The 22,229-nt window shown below is 37.7% G+C and overlaps 1 protein-coding gene across 5 annotated transcripts in view; it reads right to left on the reverse strand.

The window, feature by feature from the left end:
* Nucleotides 1–22,229, reverse strand: part of PLEKHA5 (pleckstrin homology domain containing A5) — a 285,024-nt gene that overhangs the window by 64,169 nt on the left and 198,626 nt on the right. For 3 of the 5 annotated variants that reach the window (XM_039544466.1, XM_039544492.1, XM_039544502.1), the window contains 5 exons: nt 19,352–19,804; nt 10,838–11,306; nt 8,243–8,326; nt 4,727–4,846; nt 3,794–3,847 (listed from right to left, as the gene is read on the reverse strand). In XM_039544466.1, coding sequence (XP_039400400.1) covers nt 3,794–3,847; nt 4,727–4,846; nt 8,243–8,326; nt 10,838–11,306; nt 19,352–19,804 — 1,180 coding nt within the window. The remainder of the gene's footprint in view (nt 1–3,793; nt 3,848–4,726; nt 4,847–8,242; nt 8,327–10,837; nt 11,307–19,351; nt 19,805–22,229) is intronic. The other 2 variants (XM_039544476.1, XM_039544484.1) reach the window with 2 other exon arrangements.

Here is a 22,229-nt window from a genome sequence, read left to right on the forward strand (position 1 = left end):
CTGAACAGAATTCAAGAATCCTATCTTAGATAAGCCTGCTGTTTCCTGTAGATCACTAAGCCTTCCCCAAAACTGATGTCTTTCTTTGCTTTGCTTCTTTATACTCAGTGTGGTATATGAAAGTTTCAAAGTGTGAGAAACAACAAAATTTCTCCGTAAAAAAGACATATATAAAAGCAGCTGAACCTATTAAATAGTTAGCATTTAAAATTTGAGAGTATATTATACTCAGATGACATAACACCAAAGACTACAGAGCAACATTATAAGCAAATCTAAAATCTGCTGAACATCCAAGAAAACTCTCAGTGGAGTTTTACCAAAAAGATGTTCATTTCCCTTCTCTTTCCCTCTTTCCTCTCCATTGCCCCACAGGTTTGTAAGTTAATCAGGTATTCTTCCCTGTGACTGACATCTGTCTGCACAGATGAAACTTCACAGCAACCACTATGCTGACTGCATTACAACTGTGATCAGCTAGAGAGCAAGGACTCTTCCTGTAGGAAGTTCTCTTCTATTATTCAATTTCTGACTTTTCAAAAAAAATTATACTGTAAAAAACTTCAGTACTGAAAACCATAAAAAACAGATGCATATTGAATAAAAGATACTCTCTCTCTTATCAGATTCCTTGATCCAGGGCTGACTAGAGGTGAAATATTGTCTCCTGCCCCAGAAAAATCTCTACCTCAAGCAGAAATTCCTAATATCCGAGAAAGAAGAAGGCAGAAGACTTCATGTAGTCCAACAGGTACGTCACTATGCCAATCTAATTAATCTGGGAGGTGCTCATATAGTCTGGTGATGAGACCCAGCACCAAACCCTAAAATACACAACTCAATCTCACTGAAAAGTATAGTTGTTTATTATTGGAGATTTTCATCATCAGTAACAAAATTACCATTAAGTTATATGACCTATTTACGGAATTGCCCTCTGATAATGGGTGCAGGTTCTAACAAAACATCCATTTATGGGTGAAATAAAACATTTAAGTGTTGTGGACACAGTCTTTATTTGAAATTTTGATGTTTCCATTTGTGGTTATTACTTCTTCTCGGTGTGAGCATGGTCAGGAAAAAAGGGCAATAAAGAGGCCATTGGAAATAGATTTAATAGTACACTTAGATAACTAATCCTTTGGATTCATATAATGCCATGATTACATTTATACTACTGCCCTCGTAAAAGAGCATGCACTGGGCAAGCAAATAGTCTATGCCTATGATCACTGTTGGTGTCCCAAGTGGGCACTTGCGAAAAAGACAGCAAACATGTCTGGCTCCTCTAATGTTTCCTGAATACCACAGCCACAAGAGTGGTTCAACCCCTCTTAAAAGAGGTGGTGTTTAATTGGTGATCTAAACTCCTGCTGGCCATGAGATTTCAAGGAAACCTATCGTGTAGAGACAATTTTGTGCTGCACTATCCTTATGTACTTAAAACTACAGAAAACAAAAATCTAAAACCAAAATGTAACAAATCATAAGCCTCTCCAAGGAAAATAGAAGTATAAAGAACTGCCCTCTAGTAAAAAAAAAAAAAAAAAAAAAAGGTTCCTATGATTTCTTGGGCTTTGTGAAACTAACTTTAATCACAGGCAATATTTCACAGAGAGCTCAGCAATCACTCTAGGTTACTTTGTACATGAGGTTTTGCATGTAGCACTGAGAAGAGTGGAGTGCAATGCAGCCTTGGTTAGGAGGCAGTAGGCAATGTGTACCGTTCTGAGTTCCTCACAATCCAAAAGGTGGGTGACCAAGATAAAAGGATTGGAGTGCAGCTACATGCACCATGAAGAGAGGTTTAGGGAATTACAGACTAGTCAAAAAAAGAAATGTATAATTTATATATAAAGTTGAAATGAAGCAACCCAAAGAGGGCAAAGGATTATTCAAGGTGATTAAAGATGCTGTAAAGAAGGAGCATCGGCCTGAAATTAGACTAGGAAAAATTTAGGCTAATGCAGTAGAATTTTTTTATCCTAAAAATAAAGTCAATTTGATAATGGACTAATTTACTAAGGGAAGTAGCCGAAACACCAGCTCCAGAGGTGTTCAAGAAGATTACAATCTCTTATGGAATTTGTTTAGTATATGGGACAATCCTGTTCTAGTGCAAAGGGAGAGGGGAGAAGAATAGTGCAGATGACCCAGAACATTTATTCCAACCCTATGATTTTATGACTGGGAATCTCATTTTATACTAACTGCGTCTTTCTTACTGTACGTGTAGTTTAGCCACTTCCTTGATCTACTGCAGAGACTTGGTTTATATTTTTAAATGCCAGCATTAAATGAATTTAAGAAACTCAACAAATGCAGAAGTATGTATTTCTGCAATCCTCAACTTTATAAGATATAATTACATTTGTTCTGGAATTCTAATAATCAGTTTTTACCTGACGTACTATGCAAGTAAAGAACTGCTTTACTACCTCTCAATTTCCTTTATTTAAATCAGAATATCACACTGACTGATCACTGAACAAACCCTGTAACCAACCAATAATATTAAAAAATGGAACATAAGTAGTAGTTTAACATCTTGTATAAGCATTAACAAAATCAAAGCTGGAAATGTTTGAGCTGGATGAAATAATTTGGTCTAACACAACTAACAGAGGTTCTGATTGTCTACCTCCTTACACCTTGGATAGTCATTTACCAACATACATCAATGCAAACTGAGTGCAAGATGAGTGTAAATCACAACCAAATCAGAATGGTAGCCTTTCATCTTGAACGCAAGCTTGCACTCAATTTGCATTTATAAGTGACCAAAGTGCAAGGTGATAGAAAAATCAAGCCAGATTTTTTTTTTTTTAAACCCACACAATTCAATAAAGTCCTGACTACTGCAGCAATGCATAGGATGTCCAGGTACAAAAACAGTCAGGAAATTGTTGGCATTAAGTGTAATGTTTATTAATGTAATTAAGATGTAAAATTCAGCACGCAGTGTTTGAAAATCAGTTTTGAGATTTTCATGTAAGAAAATGATAGTTAAACATCCACTTGCCTATATTTCCTTTCAAGTACTTGTTACGATTTTCTCTGCTATTTCTGTCAAAGGTGGTATCATTCCATTTAAAAAGCTCTCTTGCAGAACCCATTTGTAAATTTTATTTGATCCTGGCTTGAAGACAAAGAGCTGAATATCACATCCCAATTGTTTCTTTATCAACAGATTTTGATGTCAAATACAGTATTATGCTCTCACTCTGAAATCCAGCAGAAGAAAAAACTGAGTTATGAAGGAGTAAAGTCTTAATTCATTCATAACTCATGTCCAAATAGCTTAGCAAAAAACCAAAATTAGGTAAGTTGCCTTTTGTTTAAAATGTACTTTCAAGTTTGATCCATGCCTTGAAGAAACATCTCTTTTTTTTTTGTTCTGAACACATTGAAATAATCAGAAATAGCTGTTCTCTATGAATAGTATGCTTGTCACACTTGTCAGTTTGGAAATCTCTGATGCGTTTGGTTATGATGATAAAAAGTTGAGGAAATTTTAGTTAGTTACATTACAGGAAAGCAATGAACAGCAGGAATAAACTGGAACCTGAGAATTAAAACTACGTTCTGGTATAAATTTAATGCTCAGATTCTTATTATTTCATTATATCCAATTTTAAATAAAATTTAAGTTTTTTATGATCTGTAAATAAGGTAATATATAAAATATGCAACTCCAGTTCATAAAAAAATCTTTAAATATCTGGCATCTTTAAATTCGGCAATAGCACGCAACACACACTGAGACAAACAAAGAAAAAGCTGCTAATCCCACCTGATGATCCAAATATATGGCATTCCTTTGAAGGTGATGTGAAAGAATCTCATTCTAGCAGGCAGCAGCCAAGAAGATAAAGGAAAGGGACAGAAGGTGCAGAACGTATGAAAAGGTCAGTTTGGAAAGAGTTAAACTAGTCAGTGATCTTTCAATTTAATTAAAAACTAATGTTACATTTTCTATACATTTTTACATAAACTGCTTTGAGCACAAGAGAAAATGGATAATTAAAATTTCCTACAAATATCACGGTGAACTACTAGAGTAAACTTTTAAAAAGCCAAGTATATTAAATTAGACAAGGAAGCAGGAAGACACAGAAAAAGGTATACCTTTGTTTGATGAGGTATTAACTTGCAATTTCATTTCTTTATTCATGTGAATTTAGTAACAATTTTCTTAATACACACAGAAAACCAGTACGTGCATGTGGATTTTCTATACATGACTACATAGCAACTATAAACCCTTTGATAAGTTTGTGCGCTTTAATGAATGACCTAGTTTTGAACAAATTATAGAAAATAAATCACACCTGAGATGAGGCAAATCATCAAAATAAATTCACTTTATCATCTACCATAATACTTTTTTTAATGGTAACTATTTATGTTTATGGCAACTATTATTTTAGTATATTTCACCTGATCAATTTACAGAGCCTGTAATTTTGCTTCCAGTTTTGTGGAAACAGTACATTTGGAAGTGTTCCTACCCCTATTTTGATTCAGTAATGTACTCTTAAGCTTTGCGTTAAGAATTCAAAGGGTTAATAGCTGAACATCACATATGCAAGGCAACAATGGTATTCTAATCTACATCCATGGCTAACCAGAGAACTTTGCACTAATGACATAACGTGAACTTTGATTAATGAATGGCTCAGAGCTAGTGAGGATGGTACATAGCACACATTACTTCATAGCTGACCTTTGGGCTGTTGGCCTCAAGTTTTAGTTGCATGAGCTGTGCTAGTGTGTGTTCCCGGATACTACTCAGTTCAGCTTGCTGCCGTCTCAGCTTTATTAGCAGCAGCGTGAGCTCCTCTGGCTGAAGGAGTGCAGTGTGAGAAGCCAAAGAGTGGAGAATAGGTTAACTGGTGTCCTGAACAACACTTAACTAAAGGCATCTTCTCACGGTTAACTGTTAATATGTCAAACACGTGTTAAATTCCTTTAAAAAAAAAAGTATACTATAATGTTTTCCCCAAATAGCTTCCCTAGAACTTAGAACAAAAGGTCAACATAAAATTTATAAGAATTCAAAGCACTTGAACCTCAAATGGTAGAAATTGGAATTTTGTGTACAAGTGGCACAAAGGTTAGGAGCTTGCAGCAGAAAAAAAAATCGGTGTGGTCACTACAACGGTAGGGGCTACAAGTGTCATCCATATCAATATAAGAGAGGAGGAAGATAGAATCCAAGGTCAGAAGGGACCAGGCATCATTATCTAGTCTGACCTCCTGTACTCTGCAGACCACAGAACCTCACCCACCCACTCCTGTTATAGACCCCTAACCTCTGGCTGAGTTACTGACATGAGTCAATCATGTTTTAAAGACATCAAGTTACCGAGAATCCTCCATTTATACTAGTTTAAATCTGCAAGTTGACAAATGACCCGTGTCCCATGCTGCAGAGGAAGGCACCCTCCCCCCCCCCCCCCATGGTCTTTGCCAATCTGACCAGGGGGAAAATTCCTTCACGACCCCAAATATGGCGATCAACTAGACCCTGAGCATGTGGGCAAGACCCACTAGCAAGATATTCCAACCCCCAGGAAAATATTGTCTATACAATAGCAAAAGGAATGGGGAGGAAATATTGACGTTTACCCTTTACTGAATCAAACTATTTAAAAAGAAACATTGTCAAGGTTGGTAGGCTCAGAATGTGACCTACTTTCTCTTTTATCTGTTTAAGTCGTCCTTGGTAATCCTCTGCATGTGGGTGTGGGTTTTTTTGTTTTTTTGGGGGGGGGGGAAGAGGGGAGAGGACATATTTCAAAGCCCTTTTGTTTTACTAAATAATAAGAATAACCAAAGACCATCAAAACAAGCATATGGCATGGAAGAAAGTGTCAGAAGCATGAAAGAGAATTTGTCCCTTTCAACTCCTCAAGGATTTATAACAAAACAACTAATCTATAAATATACCTTGATATTGTACCTTTACAGCCACCAGCAATTTATAGGTTAGGCTCTCACTAAACATTTAAAAATAGAGATTATTTGGAAAGAATAGTCATGTGCAACTATTATCACCTGCATAATTTCAAACAGCCTTATTTTTAGGAACATCTCTGCCCGTACAATTTTTTGAGGATCCTCTCTTTTCTTATTAGCAATACTGGCAAACCAAACCAAACAAAAACAAAACAGGCCCCTCCCCCCAAAATACCCAGACTTTTGTTTTGTAAACGGCTCACCTACTCCTGTTGCTTATTCCCCACCTAAAGTAAGTCTAATGAGCAGTCAATTATTTCCACAGCAACTGACTTTGTTGTCACATTTACTGAATTCAAGTAGGAAAAAAAACATACAGGAATATAGTAGATTAACTTTTACACTGTTTTCATAAAATTTCCAAATCAAGAAGTGGGGAGGAAAAATGTACAAGGAGGTTATACTATTGAAAAACAATTAATATCCATTTCCTGAAACTAGGGTGACCAAACAGTATGTGTGAAAAATCCAGGGGGGCGGGGGGGAGGTGTGTGTGTAGGGAAAATAGGAGCCTATATACGAAAAAGCCCCAAATATTGGGACTGTCCCTATAAAATAAGGACATCTGGTCACCCTACCTGAAACACAGAACAAGAGTCTGAGAACAAGCTCATTTGTTTCTTGATCTAATCACAAACAAAACACGTCAGTACAACTGTGGGCATATACTGCAGAAGTCTACTAGAGGGAGCAAATAATTTTACTATAACTTCAGTTGTCAATCCCATCTAGCTTTCACTGAAAAACACACTATAAGAATCAAGTTCCATAATGGTTAATCTTGCACTTTCTAACTGTTCATTTCAGTACCAACTGGAGTATTATTTCCAGAAAATATCCAATAAGGATTTAGGTCACTACAATATATTTTAAAATGTGTTCCCAATGAAAAAGGACAGGCTTTCACGTAAAAAAATAAATTTTAAACAGAACTAATTTCTTTGCATGACCACATTCACAGAAATAAATTGAAGATAGTAACATCTCCGTATGGTAAATACATAAGAAATTGATATTTTCAGGGATGAAAACATTTTCTTCGAGAAGTCTTGCATGAACATAACTTAATTTCCAAATTAACAGTACATTTTTATGGTATAGTAATTAAAATCCTTGGTTTGTGTGCATACTTGTCCTATCACAGAGAAGAACAATGCATAATAGATTGCTCCAACTCTCAATATCAGCTAGTGGTAGTGTTGCCAATCCTTGTGACATTCTGTGAGTGCTGTAAATCCGACAGATTCTGGGGGCTCTTGTGATAATACAGGCAGATCAGGAATTTTGCCAGAGTCACCTACAGTTTTTCCCTTTGGCTGCTGCCTACAGTACCCATTGGCTGCCCATAGAAGGCAAAGCCCTGTGGAACAAGTACAGAAAGTACAACCCTTTGCTTCCCATCCAGCTCAGCAGCCTCACCCCAGCATGACAGTGTAAGAAGAGGAAGTTATTGATGATCAGAGTCCAAGGAAAGAAAGAAGCAGCTCCAGCAGCCTATTGGGGTTGATGTGGAGGGCTGCAAGAAGCAGGGAGGTCTCTGGGTGGTAGGAGGGCAAAAATGGAGTCAGAGAGCAAGTGCAAAACGGGAAATGGGGCCTGCACTGTACATAGGGACATTACATATGGATTTAAGGTACAAATTTCAACCTGTAATTTTCAAACTTTGGGGATAGGGAAGGGGAGTTCAAACATACTTTAAAAATCTTATGAGCTTTAGGCTCTTGGAGTTGGCAATACTACATTGACGCATCACCATTAATGGAAAGTATCTAATGAAAGAGAAGTCTTAATTCTGTTACAAAGACAAATGCTGTATACAGGTGAATAAAAGCACATTATTTTACTGAACACAGATATACTGTACTATTCTTAAAAATTCAGAAGAGGCAACTTCTTTGTCAAATGCATGTTGGAAAAATCCTAAAATAGAAAACTTGATGCTGTCCTAGATGTTTCCAAAATAAGATACTCAATGTGTAAATGAGAGTTATTTCCAGAAAGAGAATTGTATTTGTTGGCAGAAAATTTTAACTAAAACTCCTATTCTTGCAAGTCCTCTATGTTATCAAACAGAATCAACTTGTTTGGTTTGGAAATCTTTGGTAATTGAAGACTGCATTTAATACAAGCTCTACAAACAGAAATGTTGCAGTGTTGCATATTTTATTTTATGGATTGTTCTTAAATAAAAAATGATGTACTAAATAAAAGTGCAACTCACCGTTTTGCCTTGGAGGCTCTGGGGAGTAACAGGCTGTAAAGTCAGACCTGCTGGCATCGACCTCCTTTCAGGAATGAAGACATGCTATGGAAAAACAAGACTGCATGTTATAATCCATGGTTGTCTGCCAAAGTCTTTCGCATTGAGGGTTAAATAGGAATTTAATATATTTTCTCAAGTCAATTTCATTCTTATGAAACGTGCCAGAGGTATGTCTACACTGCAAATAAAACCCTCTGGCTGGCCCACGCCAGCTGACTTGGGCTTGCAGGGCTCAGGTTGTGGCACTGTTTCACTGCAGTGTAAACATTTGGGCTCAGGTTGCAGCCCAAGCTCAAGGACTCTCCCACATCTGACAGGGTCTTAGAGCCTGGGTTTCAGCCCAAGCCCAGAAGTCTACACTGCAATTAAACAGCCCCTCAACATGAGACCCTAATCAGCTGGCATGGGCCAGCTGCAGGTGTCTAACTGCAGTATAGACATACCGAGAATGACAGCATTAGATAACAAAGTCCTCTGTTGGTCTACAAAATATATTAAAAAGCAACTCAAATCCTCTGGCGTGCCGGAATCCATGCCCTGGAAGGACCACTTCTAAACTTGAGAAAGTACTTCAGTCTTCATGGCTCTTTCAGTTCATGGCCCTTCCACTTAGAGTTCCAGCAAGAATAAATTGGGACCAAGTGTTGTGGTATTTTTTAATGAAACACTTTTTGTTGAGAACTAGACAGATCACTGAATAATTTGATGAAATATTTCAAGGCTTTTGTTCAAATATCTTTTGATCTCTATCAGGCTGACATGGACTCAATCTAGTATTTCAGCACTATCAATCCTAAACCATTCAGTCCCCTAACTTGTACATTTAAAAAAAAAGGAATTAGCAATGTGTTAAAGGTTTTATGAGTAAACTTAGCTTAATGTTAAAAAGTACAAAATAAATAACCTGAAAACCTAAAATCAGTAGATGACAATGAATGGCACTTTCTAGATTCATCCGACGAAGTGGGTATTCACCCACGAAAGCTCATGCTCCAAAACGTCTGTTAGTCTATAAGGTGCCACAAGACTCTTTGCTGCTTTTACTTTCTAGATTAACTTGGCTAAAAAGAATTGAATATATAATACTAGTAAAATGTATTATACAAGTAAACTGAAAATTCAGTTTAGACACCGTTATATAAGATATAATATATGTCCTGTGCGCACTTGACTATGATGCTCTTTTTTAGGGATGCATAAAATGTTGAGTTAAATTTCCAAAGCAGTAATGGGCAATGGACTTCAAAACAGAAAGAAAATGCTCTTTTGTCGGTTGGAGGTATTTCAACCCTAAAGGGGAAAACACACAAAGCAATTTAAAGATCTTTAACGTTTTTTAAAGCTTTTCCATGCTTCAATATTGCAGGAAGCCACAACATTTCATAAAGAATACTGGGTCAGAGTTCAAGGAACAGCTTCAATGAAATCCTTGAGCACCTTATTGTAGTGTAGGGCAGGAAAATTGTTAGTTTTACATCCTACTTGTAACAGCATGATTTTTTTTAAAAAGAGCTCTCAACTGCAGAAACAATGTGCATAGCATAATTTAACAAGTCTACGAAAAGCATTTTGGGGATCTAGGTTTATGATTCTAGCTTATTCCCTCTGACCCGCGCTGGCAAGGGCTAACAGACTTATGGAGGGTCACTTATGGAGGGTCATATGCATGTGGTTCTGCTGTTCCTTAGTGATCTCACTGGATAATTTAACAGTAACTAGAAAGTTAGTCTGACTTGTGGCTGAAGGTGAGAAAAATAAATAGGCAAGGACCTTGAGTGCTCTGAAGAGAAGCTGAGAAAGATTACTATCATTTCCAAAAATCAGACTGGACCTTGATTACAATCCCAGAAATTCTAAATGCCCTTTTTCTTCAGAAACCTGTTTGCACTCCCTTAAGATACTCTGGAGCAGTGGAACCTTTTCAGTGTGGTGGGCGCCTGATGACTAGCCGCCGAGGAGCATGGCCGCTGGACAAGCAGCCGCCAAAATGCCCGAGAAGTGGCAACGCCAACAAGCGTTGCCTCCAAAATGCCGCCAAAAATCAGCGGCATTTTGGTGGCAGCGCTTCTTGACACTGCTGCTTCTCAGCAGCATTCCAGTGGCAGGTAGGCAGGCACACATAGATGCCACATTGGGCGCCATGGCACCCACAGGCACAACGTTCGGGACCCCTGCTCTGCAGACTAATGGGAATACCGACTTGCTTTCTGTCTCTCACAGCAATGTAGAGTATGCAAAACAAGGTTAAATTTAGTACCATTAAGAGAACACTTCTCCATCCTCTAAAAGAAAATAACTTCTCCCATCACTTACACAGGCTACACCTGACTTTATAAAGTCATTTTTTTTCTTTTAAACAAAAATTTAATATAGTAATTATTTTTTCATAAAAACAGTGGCATGTAACTATGCCTACATTATGATACATGTACAATAGCAGAACTTTCCAAAGTAACATGGAAAGTCAGTGTTCTGTTACCTGGAACCATTCTATTTAAAGAAGAAAACTGGAAATAAGTTGGTCTATTAACTATGTATAAGGAAAGTATTCACCTTAGCATGATGCGTTCTATGTCTGCGGTCAATTGTTACATCTGCTCTTTGCACTGGTGAGGACACTTCTGATCTGTATGTCCGTTGAGGGGAATATCCTTGGTAACCAGCTATGGAACCATGGGAAGGTGATGTGGGAATGGAATGCATCACCTGATCAGAAATATTGACCATGGTTTTTGGACTACTTATAGTACTATGTCTAGTAAGAGTTGTTTGCTTATTGTAAAATTGACGTTGTTGCCATTCATAGAGTTGCCACATTGTGTCATCCCGCATAGATCTCCGTTTTTCTTCAGCTGTTACTGGTCCTATGGTCCTGTCATAAACTGATGGTGTCACACTACAAACACTCTCTGGCCTCGTTTTGCTGTTCCTTGGCAGGGTTCTATAGCCTTCTGGATAACGGGGTGCAACTTGGGGTCGGTGGCTTGGCATATTTCTTGGTAGCGTCTGATATGAAATTATGCTGAAACAAGAGTTTTCCATTAATAGTCAAGAATATTGCTATTACAGGAATACAAAGTTATCTAATTTCTTTTCCACACTTGTTAGATATAATACTTCATAATCTGTTCTGATCTATAGGCATCACATTTTAAAAGATCTATGCTCTCCATCATATGAAGGAAACAGTTAAGGCTACTGAAAAAACCAAGTGTGCCAAATGAATATATTACATATGATGCAACTGGATCATTTTACTGACTGGATTAATTATTCAACCCAATATTTCATACCAATCCAATCTTCACATCGGTTTACTTAGTACCCATTTCTGGGTCAGTTCCTGAGAGGTGCACCTACAACTCCTACAGATGTTTCAGATACTTGGGATACATAGCCCTATGATCTCTTATTTTGTTTTTATTTCAGCTCAAACCTGCAGGGTGGATAGTTTAGTGTTAAGCTTTTAAAACTTAAAATTAAGTCTTATATTTTGTTCGTTCCAATACAAATTCATGAACAGGCAAAACCTGACTATTTGTCTATAAAAGCGGGTAACTGCGAAATGATATCAAAACCATTTATTTATTATGGCTAAAATAGGCAGAAAAAATGGTAATAATTATCTAATGCAATTATATTCTGCAATCTTAGATAAACCATTCACGTAAATCAGCCCAAGCAGAACAAACAGCAAATTATTTCTTTGTATTACAAGACAACATAATTTTAATGCTATTTTTTACTTTTTAATTTGCGTGTGAATTTAAAACTCTTCTTTAACTGGATACCAGATTAACAGTTCTGAAAACTGAAGCCCTTCAGTGACAGAGAAGGTGACAATGCGAAGTTTTCCCTAATGAAGCATCAATATGCCTCAACTGTGACTGGAGGGAAGTGAGATGTTAGTCTTGGACCAAAGAGTCTGACCTGTCATGATGTTTTCCATTTAATGCCATTTGTAATGGTGATTTTTGGATGTTGACACTTTTCTAGCGAGGAGAATAACACCTAACTCATTTCACATGGGACATGGAACGGGCATGAGCTGGTAGATTCCAGTCACACGTAAAGTAGGCTAAATTCAAACTGACAGCGTATAGGTGAAAGGCACTAAACATCTTATTACCAGAGCCATTTAACTGTTTGAATCATCACTAACTGTGATCTTGGAACTGAAAATTAGTGGGTTATGGCAAAGGGCACATTAAAAACAGAGTTAAGACCTAAGTGTAATTAGCGCATTACAAAATAAGTATTTTAAAAAATTGTTTGTAGTAACTATCTTTCAGTCATGAAAATAAAAATGTTAAGCTAAATAATTCATTTTTGAACATTTACTATTACTTATAATGCTTTGCAAGAACCACAGATGGAAACTGTTTTAACATATACCAATGAATCAATCCACACAACCTCCCAGAAGTATTATCTGTACGGCATTTTGTAGATAGGCAAATTAATCAATCATATATAAAAATGTTAGTTTTTCCACACAAGTCTCTTAAGACCATCCTGTTTCCATTCACCCAATTCTGTGCATTTGCACTGCCATAATTATGAAAAAGAAAATAAAAAAGAGTTACCAACCTTTCATAACTGTTGTTCTTGGAGATGTGTTGCTCATGCCCATTCCATGTTAGGTGTGCACATGCCACATGCACAGTTGCCAGAGATTTTTCTTCTTAACATGAGCTTCCCTGAGGGACTTAAAACTGCTCAAATGCGGGTTGCTCACTGGCCTAGGCTTGCTGCAGGAGGTACACGGCTTGAGACCTGGGGATGGGGGCATCCCCAGTCCGTGGGATGATGTCCCTCGACGACTGGGCCCACTATTTACACTCTATACACTAGTACTGACTGATTACTAAATACACTAACTGCAAAAACTATATACAATACACTACAGAGTCCAAACCATTGGGAAAGCCTTGCAAGAGAGCAATGAACTGGTTCCAAGTAACCATCACGGATGGTAAGAAGGAATTGAGAGGGTGCGGAGCCAGCAGCACCCTTTATACCAGCACATGTGTGCGGGGTTCCAAAAGGTGCTAGGGCAAGTCCTACGGATGCCACTAAGGGAAAAAAAACATCTGCATCTTTGCACGTGGCATGCACACACCTAGCATGCAATAGACATGAGCAAGCACTCAAGGTTTTTTTTTCTTGTATTTCAATACAACACATCGAAATTCCCCTTTCCTAGACTTTCCAGTGGATTTGTCAAATTAATTTTTAGCTATTTGTAATGTTTATGATTTTAAAAGTAAAGATTTTCCAAAGGAATCCCAGGGAGCTAGATGTTCATTTCCCACTGAATTTCAAATTTCATTCAGTGGGAGTTGGGCATTTGTCTCCTTTAAACTTCTTTGAAAAGTCAGTCTAATTTGGGGGAAAAAATTCTTTGTATTTTTAATGTATGAAAAATTGTAATTTAAAAATGTCTACACTCACTATTTGTTCTTAAGTTCTGGAACTTAAGAAGATTTAAACACCCACCACCTCTTACTAATTACTAGCACTAGAAAAAAAAATCCTTAAATGATGCCCTGGCTTTCAATCCAGTGATTAAACCCAAAGCTGGGTTGTCAGTGTTATGAGGATACCAGCAAGATTGACCTAACCAAATCCTAAAATCACAGACAAAACCTCTACTAAAAGCAAGATGCCTCATATACAGCAGCGAGACAGTAATCCATCCACAAAATCTTCAGCTTACAGAAAAACTTCTGCAAGATAAAAAAAACAAACCCAAAAAAATCTTTAAAACTCTGGGAATGTCCCCAGTACATGTGATTATTGCTGGGCTCTAAGATTTGTTCCAATCTGGAAATTAACTCACTTACTCTAAAGGGGAAGAGAGTTTGCTGATATGCTTTCTATGTGCTCAATCCTGTGACATGCAGAGATCTCTCAGACCTATAGGCACAGAGAGACGCACCTTAAAACTCAAGGCTAAAAATGCCCCTCCATCATAGAGAGTACAATTAATGGTTTCCGTAGACTGCCTCATGAGAGAGTATAGAAGAAAATGGCAAAATGGAGGAGAGTTAAGTCATCTCTTCAAAATATAGGGTAGAGCAGTGGTCCCCAACCTTTTTGTGGCCAGTAGCACATTCATGTTTTCAGAAGAGTGTGGTGGGCGCCAACAATTTGTCAAGGCTTATTTTGTATTTGTACATTAAATAATACGAAAAACATCATATTTAATATAACAGAATATATGAATCCAGAGAGAAGAGAAAAGCCGGAGAGAAGCTGCGAGGACAGAGAACACCGGCGCCTGCAGCCCCAGAGTTCTCTGTCCCTGGCAGGCACGGGGCTGTGGCTTCTCTCTGGCTTACGCCACAGCCCCCGCACCTGCCAGGGACCAACAACACCGGTGCCCACAGCCTGCAGCCCCAGAGTTCTCTGTCCCTGGCAGGCGCGGGGCCGTGGCTTGTCTCCCCTGCTGGGCACTAGGTGGGCCCCGCGCCTGCTGGGAACAGAGAACACCGTGCTCGCAGCCTGAGTTCTCTGTCCCCATCAGGTGCCGGGCTGCGGCTTCTCTCCTTGCTGGGCACCAGGCGGGCACACAAATGCCCCGGGGGGCCCATGGCGCCCGTGGGCACCACGTTGGGGACAACTGGGGTAGAGGAATCCAAAACTATGTATGGGACCAATCTTCTGGTTAAGAATATGCTCAGTGTACTCTGTAACAAAGACTGCAAATATGCAGATATTTGGCACATACATTTCTCACACCTGTAAGAACAGTTAGCTGAATCACACTTCTGTTGAAAATGTTTACCTACCGCTGTTACAATAACTGTAGGTGTTAAAAGTAACTGAACACTGGACACCGTCAGTTTTCAGACGATTATTTGACAAAAAACTTTTACTATTCAAAAGTCTTCCTGATTGTCTTGAATAGTCACATTCTCCCCACTCTGTGTACATCTCTCACACAGCAAGTGAGAAAAACAAAACAAAAACAGCAGGGGGATCAAGATCAGATGCAGTACCCGAGACCACCTTCCAACTTATTCCTTAATGCCTAGACGTCCATTATATATTCTTTGGAGAAATTTGTGTTTTTACAAAAAAAAATTGTGTACATGAGCTATTTTGTGGGATATCCACTGGCTTGCACAAACTGTCCTATGGAAAAATTACTGATCTCTCCCAATCTACTGATTTTAGTTTGAACCAAGTATGACTGGAGAAAGGACAGCTGGGGGGTGGGGTGGGGAGAAAGACGGTCAGGGCAAGGGGGAGAAAACAATTTCAGGGATTAATAGTTGTGCTGTTATTTCTGCCCTTGAAGTGCTTTGGGCTATTTAGAACTCTAATGGTGGAGTATGCACTCTTCTTTAATAGGATGACCAAACAGCAAGTGTGAAAAATCAGGAGGGGGGGGTGCAATAGGAGCCTATATAAGAAAAAACCCAAAAATCAGGACTGTCCCTATAAAATGAGGACATCTGGTCACCCTGCTCTTTAAACGTACTCCTAAAAAGTAATTCTTCAGATGCTTATTGTTATGATAAGCAACTCTTACCTACTAATGAAACTAACAAATGTTACAAACACTCCAAAGCCCTGAAATTCTAAATTTTATCTGTAAGGCAGTTTTTTTTTGTTTTTTTGTTTTTAAATAAATTGGGCTTGTGCCTTTGGCTCTGATACATATAAAGCCTTAAGACTTTTTTTTTTTTAAATATTAGAAATGTTAGTACAGTAATATCAAGTTTTGTCTTCCCTGCTTTAGCTGGAAAACTCTGGGAGGTCTCATGGATGCTTTATTGAAAGAACCTTAGTAAAAGGGTTGAGGATGCTCAGTCTTTAAACAAAGGCTGCCCTTCTCCAAAATGTTAGTCATGGAAGTTAAAAAGGTCTTATTAAAAGACAACAAAACCCAACCTTACTGAAAAAACAAAAACCAGTTTTATCATTAAAAAACTTCCTTCCCCTCTAAGTAGCTCAACTTTCATTCTCTTGTGATGTCACCTTTTCACTGGTTGTCCAAATCAGAATTTTCTAATCTAGACAAAACCTGAATTTCTAGTGTAAAAAAGCAGCATTAGAAACTGTTTTCTTAAAAACAGCTGCAGCAGCAACAACAAAAACAACTTCAGGCCACCTTTATGTATCCCAAAAAAGCAAAGAAGGGCACAAGCCCAATTTGAATTCCACTTTGCTGATCAGCTTTACATCAAGCTTCATTTTTAAGTATATTGTTTGTGCTATCAATTTCATCCATATTTAAATAAGAAATGATCTCCATGCTCAAGGAGATTCTGTTCTTCCAGTTAATGTTTTCCACTATACATCTCCCACAATGGAATCAGTGTGTTTTGGAATACAGCCAACATAATACTGGAGCAATGATAAGAGAAATCCAAACTGAAAAGAGTCAGAGGTTTTATCCTTGTTCATAATTGAAAAACAACATCTATTCAACTATCACTGTTTGGAGTCTGGATGCAAGTTACACAATTTTTTAATTCTAATTTTAAAAATCTAATTACATCACAAAACTGTGTTAAGTTCTCATTGCCCAAGCATACATAGTGTGATAAATGTCAAGGTTTAATAGTTACTCCGTGTAGTACAAATTAAAATTAAACATTGATCAACTGGCAACATACACATATCAGGAATACTACATGACCCTCAGATACCAATTATATTTAATGATGGGTCTGTTATAGAGCTTTAGAAATTGAGTCAGAGTAAGGTAAACTTTCACAGCTTTGCAAGAAACAGATCTTAAGAACATTCCAGCAAAGAAGATTATTCAGGTCAACCTACCTTCTCCCTACAATGTGAAGGGCATAATTTCGCACTCTCCAAATTCCTCCTGCAGTGACATTCCCATAAAAGTTTAATTGAAAGCAAAAAATTTTAATAGAAGTTTGAGAAATAAATATTATAAACTCATGTTTAGTGTGCCATACAATGCAGCTTCCTGTTAGACATCCTGGAAGTGACATCCCTATGCTTCTGTCGTGCAGAACAATTGCTAACAACACAGCAAGATTTAATAATGTCAATGATTCATAGAGGAACTTCAAAGTTTTCTGATTAATCACTGGAATGCACTGTTAGACTTTGGAGGTGCTATGCCATAAGCATGGTTATATGTAGAAAAGAAAGCGATTAACATGAACTTAGATGAATTTGCATGACAAACTCCAAATGATAAAATTTAAGATGTACTTTTCTATCTTTTTAACTTAATTTTTTTTAAAATAGCATAGAATCTTTTTATAGTAAGAGTTTTAAATAAAAGTATTTTGATAGCAAAATCTATTAATAAAAACAGTCCTCAGGCAATTTCACGAACAAGGACTTTTCCCTCATGAAGTGCTTAAAAGCAAGTGTTTTAAAGAATCACCACTCTCTGTGCTGGAATGGGAAATCCTTAACTACGTTACTTCTGGAGGAATTCTGTGCATGCAGAATTTGCACAGGAATTAGTTTTTTGCATAGAATTTCCTTTTCCTCCACAGAAATGGGCTGCAGAGCTGCCACTAGAGGCCACTGGACCCAGCAGAGCACAGCTCACAAGTAGAAGACACTGCAGGGGGAGGTGGGGCGAGAGTGAAGGCTTCTCAGCAGCTCTGGTTCTCACCATGCCCTGAAGGAAGGAGGCAGCGTGCAGGAAGTTCCACACAAGCCTGGGACCAGGATGAGACTGTTTCTCTGGGAGGGAGGGGTGTGGGTGTCTGTAGCCCTAATGGGCTCAGGGGTGAGGGAACAAACAGGAACTGGGTTGTTGTGTTTCCTTAACACTCTACTCCTGGAGGAATTTTTTTGTGTTTGTACTGTTACAGACGTAGTTGCTGATCAGTATTTTGAAATAAATTACCAAAATAATTGAAACGGGCATGATTACAGAGTGTTATTTTGACAAAATATGCAGAATTTTAAAAATAATGTGTGCAGAATTTTTCATTTTTTGGAACAGAATTCCCCCAGGTGTATTACATCTGAATTTTGCACTGTAATAGAGGCTAAGTTTACTCAGAGGGGTTTTTGACCAGCTTTCATATGCAACTCAGATATTTAACACTACTTTCAATATTCCTCATATGGTGTATGCATCTTTGTCAGTGCTTCCCCTCTTGTTTAACCACATACATTACCTACCACCTTTGTTCAAATCCACTACTCACCAATTAACTGATCCTAGCATGATGGCAACTGAGGGAAGAACACAGAGACAAGACAGCGGAGAAAGAAGGATGATTTCCCTCTGATGTCAGAACCCTCACCAATAGGAGAGGGGAGTGGACAAGGGAGTTGGAAAGGAAGGGGCGGAGGAGAAGGCAAATCACATTTCTAACAACCTGTACATTTCATGGTTATCACCTAATACAATACAAGAATCTACTTATCTGCAAATTTCCTTCTTAAAGATGCACACAAACCTCATGCCAATGTTTTAACAGGAATATACAATATGTTTGTTTGTGTTTAATATGCATATTTTTTGAGTTTACATCTGTCTTATTTCCTTGAAGTCAAAGATTGAATTTAGCAAACATTTTGTTTTAATTACTAATTTACTCTTCATCATTTATGGGGGCTGTTTACTCTTTGGATTTCATTCAGTTTGAACAAAAACAAATTGATCTACATAATTGTTTCCAAATGCTTTCAATTTGTTTTCATGCATTAATAAATATTTAAGAACACAATACTACAAAGGAATGTTAAAGTCAACAGCAACACCAAATTTAAAAACAAACAAACTAACCCAAACAACCTCCCCACATATATCTTACCTGGTTTCATGTATTCTTCCCCAACCTAAATTTTGTGCCTAAAAACTAGCTGGCAGAGCCATTTAAATAAAACAACTTTTACCAAGGCTAACTGACCATTTGAGAGTGTCTCTTACTATCTACTTAGATTGTGTATCTAGATAATCAGCGTGCACAATAATGCAAGACAACCTCTTTAAGACAAAACCTGGACTTTACAGGAATGTAATATTAAGTTAATTACACACCTGAAAAAGAATCCGACGAGATATTTTGACAGAAAATCTAAATTAAAAAAAATAATCAAATTGCTTACCCTCTTGTTTCCTCATCTTGCCCCTTTCCTCTCTGAATTCTAATCCACTGCTCCAACTGAAGCATTGAATTAGTTCTCTGTATGACTCGTTCAGACTCCATATGTGAGTGAACTGCATTGTGCTGTCCTCCATCTCCAGTGTCCGCCACAATATTGACAGCTTTAGTCTCAGAGCCATTTAAATGAACTGGCCTGTAGAGTCCAGCCTGAAGTGCGCTCACTGGTAAGGTTCTGTATTCTGAATTTAGTTTTACACTATTAATTTTAGTTAAGGGTTTATCTTGTCCAACTTTCTGAAATCCATATTTTTCAGCTTCCAAAGCCGCCTTCTCTTCATTTTTGCTTACTTCTTTGTTTTTTTGATTATTCTGTGCCTCTGGTTTAATTAAAACCCTGTGGTTCAAAATGTTATTCACTTCTCGAGGTGATGTGTTTTCAGTTATCTTCTCTACTCTGAAAAAAGAGAAGAGAATGGCATAACATAACTACACACAAACTATAATAGCTGAAGTATTTGCTTTTGAAAAAACACCCCTTGATTATTATGGGTTCCAGGTTGTTCTAAGAGACCATTGTCTAACCAATACGCTATAACAGCTTGTTTTGGGGAGAATAATCCAGGCCAGTTTTAAATGGCCAGTAGTAGGTTTGTTTGTTTAAGAATTCCCCTCCACTTCTTTCTATTTTAGGAACATCCATACCAAGCCAAACTCCAAGTTATACCATCATGGTAAGTGGCCATTAAACAGGTTGACATCAAGCTAGAGAAACTGGAAGAGCAGATATTAATTTCCCAAAGGTCAGGATGCTGGAACAGCACATACTCTGTGGCTCTTCTCAGGAATCAAAGCCTCTGGAATGCAAACAGCTTAAAATCCCGACTGACTTCAAACCAAAGTGTTTCAGATGGCAGCATATTATGTTCCTGTCTAGCTCATAATTCACTATGCTAGTCATTTCAACATATAATGGGCACATTATTCTATATTTTAAACTTTATATGGTGACTGACATCAATTAGCTTTCTCTGGTATGTTGTCATTTCAGCTATTGTATATTTTGTGGGAAATGCTTGTGGCTTCCTTAATTTTAGGAGGAAAATATCTGCTGACTATGGAACTGTGGCACAAAATAATTATATATATTTTTAGAACCAAACAGTAACTGCTACACAGTACTTATATTACACAAGTTATAGAAATGTATACCTTGAGAGCTTAATGATTTTCTTTTTAAAATCTAGTGTTTCAAGGAGTCAAGGGTGCTTTCAAGGAGTCACTGGGACATTTGAGCCCTAAGTTTCCAACTGTGTGCCTAATTTGTATCATAACTGACAATTGCATGTGCAAATAGTACTTTGAGATGCATATGACCAATTATAGAATTTTACCAGTGGAAGCAGCCGATTCTGTCTATTTCCATGCAATCTAAGTAACTGCATATGAAAATACACACTGATTTATGTCCACTTGAATTCTAAGCATTAGGCCTAAATGTCTGACAAATACTAAGCATCATTCCATAAGTTTATTTAAACCATAAATACTTAAAGAGTATTTTCACAAGCGAATCATGTTGGGTATAATTTTCTTAAGCACCTAAAGGACTGAGAAACCTAATTCCCTTTGAAAGTTTTACCCATTATTCCTATAGTTTCTTCAAGAATTCTGGACATTTATTTTCAAATGCTCCACTGGTGAAATGCTTATACATTAAGTAGAATCATGCCTTTTTATACCAAGCAGTTGTTACAACATATTATTAATAGAATTCTTTACCAACTCCTACACAGATGGATTGCAGACATATGAACTAGTTTAAATGTTTTTACAAGGAATTTCTTAGACGGACACAAACTCCTATCCCACCCACAAGTGCTAGCTCAACTAGACTAACTAGTTACAAATGAAGAAAATAAAGCATTTATGCAGGGTAGTTTTAGAGTGGAGCTGAGCCTTTTTTGTACGTACATTTCTCTTGGTTCAAGACTGTTAACATAGCAAAACTTATTAAAACTACACAAAAACAGTGAGGAGTCCTTGTGGCACCTTAGAGACTAACAAATGGATTTGGGCATAAGCTTTCGTGGGCTAGAACCCACTTCATCAGATGCATGGGTTCTAGCCCACAAATGCTTATTCCCAAATACATTTGTTAGTCTTTAAGTGCCACAAGGACTCCTCCTTGTTTTTGCTGATACAGACTAATGCAGCTACCACTCAAACTACACAGGCAGTTATGAGAATTAATGAAAGATTAAGGCAATTCTGTATAAGTATGCATCTTCTAGATCAACTAGATATACCAAATCGGTAGGATATATTTTAACTCTTCCTCCACTGTATCTCCTTCCCAAAAACAAGTTAAAATACTCAAACTCACAGCACAGTTATAAGGGCTTGTCTATACAAACATTTAGTTTGCAGCAAGCTGGGGTGTGAATCTACCCTGCACTAGCCTACTGCTCTCTAAGGGTCTATGAGGACCCTGTTGACATACATTAACATGTGATCCCGAGTCAGTTAAACTGGGCTCTGAGAGTTGCTGCTGAGAGTCTTTTTTGCAGTGTAAACATGAATACCCTCAGTGTTCATGTGGACAAGCCACTGGTTAAAGCTATGCAAGACACCTAGTCCTACTTTGCTGTGAATTCTCTGATGAAATCTGTGAGAAGTGAAGGGATACAACACCTTGCTGACTTCACACATATAGTCCTACGTTCACCTCTTTGTGAAGTATGAAAAAAAGTCTGACTTGTGTGTATTTAATGTATCTCAGCCAGAAATAGAAATGTTCATCATGTGCAGGAGGCCAGCTGTTAGAGACAGAAAACGTACAGGCTGAAAGGCACTTGAGAAACATGCAAACCAATACTCAA

The sequence above is a fragment of the Mauremys reevesii genome, linkage group 1 (genome assembly GCF_016161935.1).
Source record: "Mauremys reevesii isolate NIE-2019 linkage group 1, ASM1616193v1, whole genome shotgun sequence".
Taxonomy (NCBI): domain Eukaryota; kingdom Metazoa; phylum Chordata; order Testudines; family Geoemydidae; genus Mauremys; species Mauremys reevesii.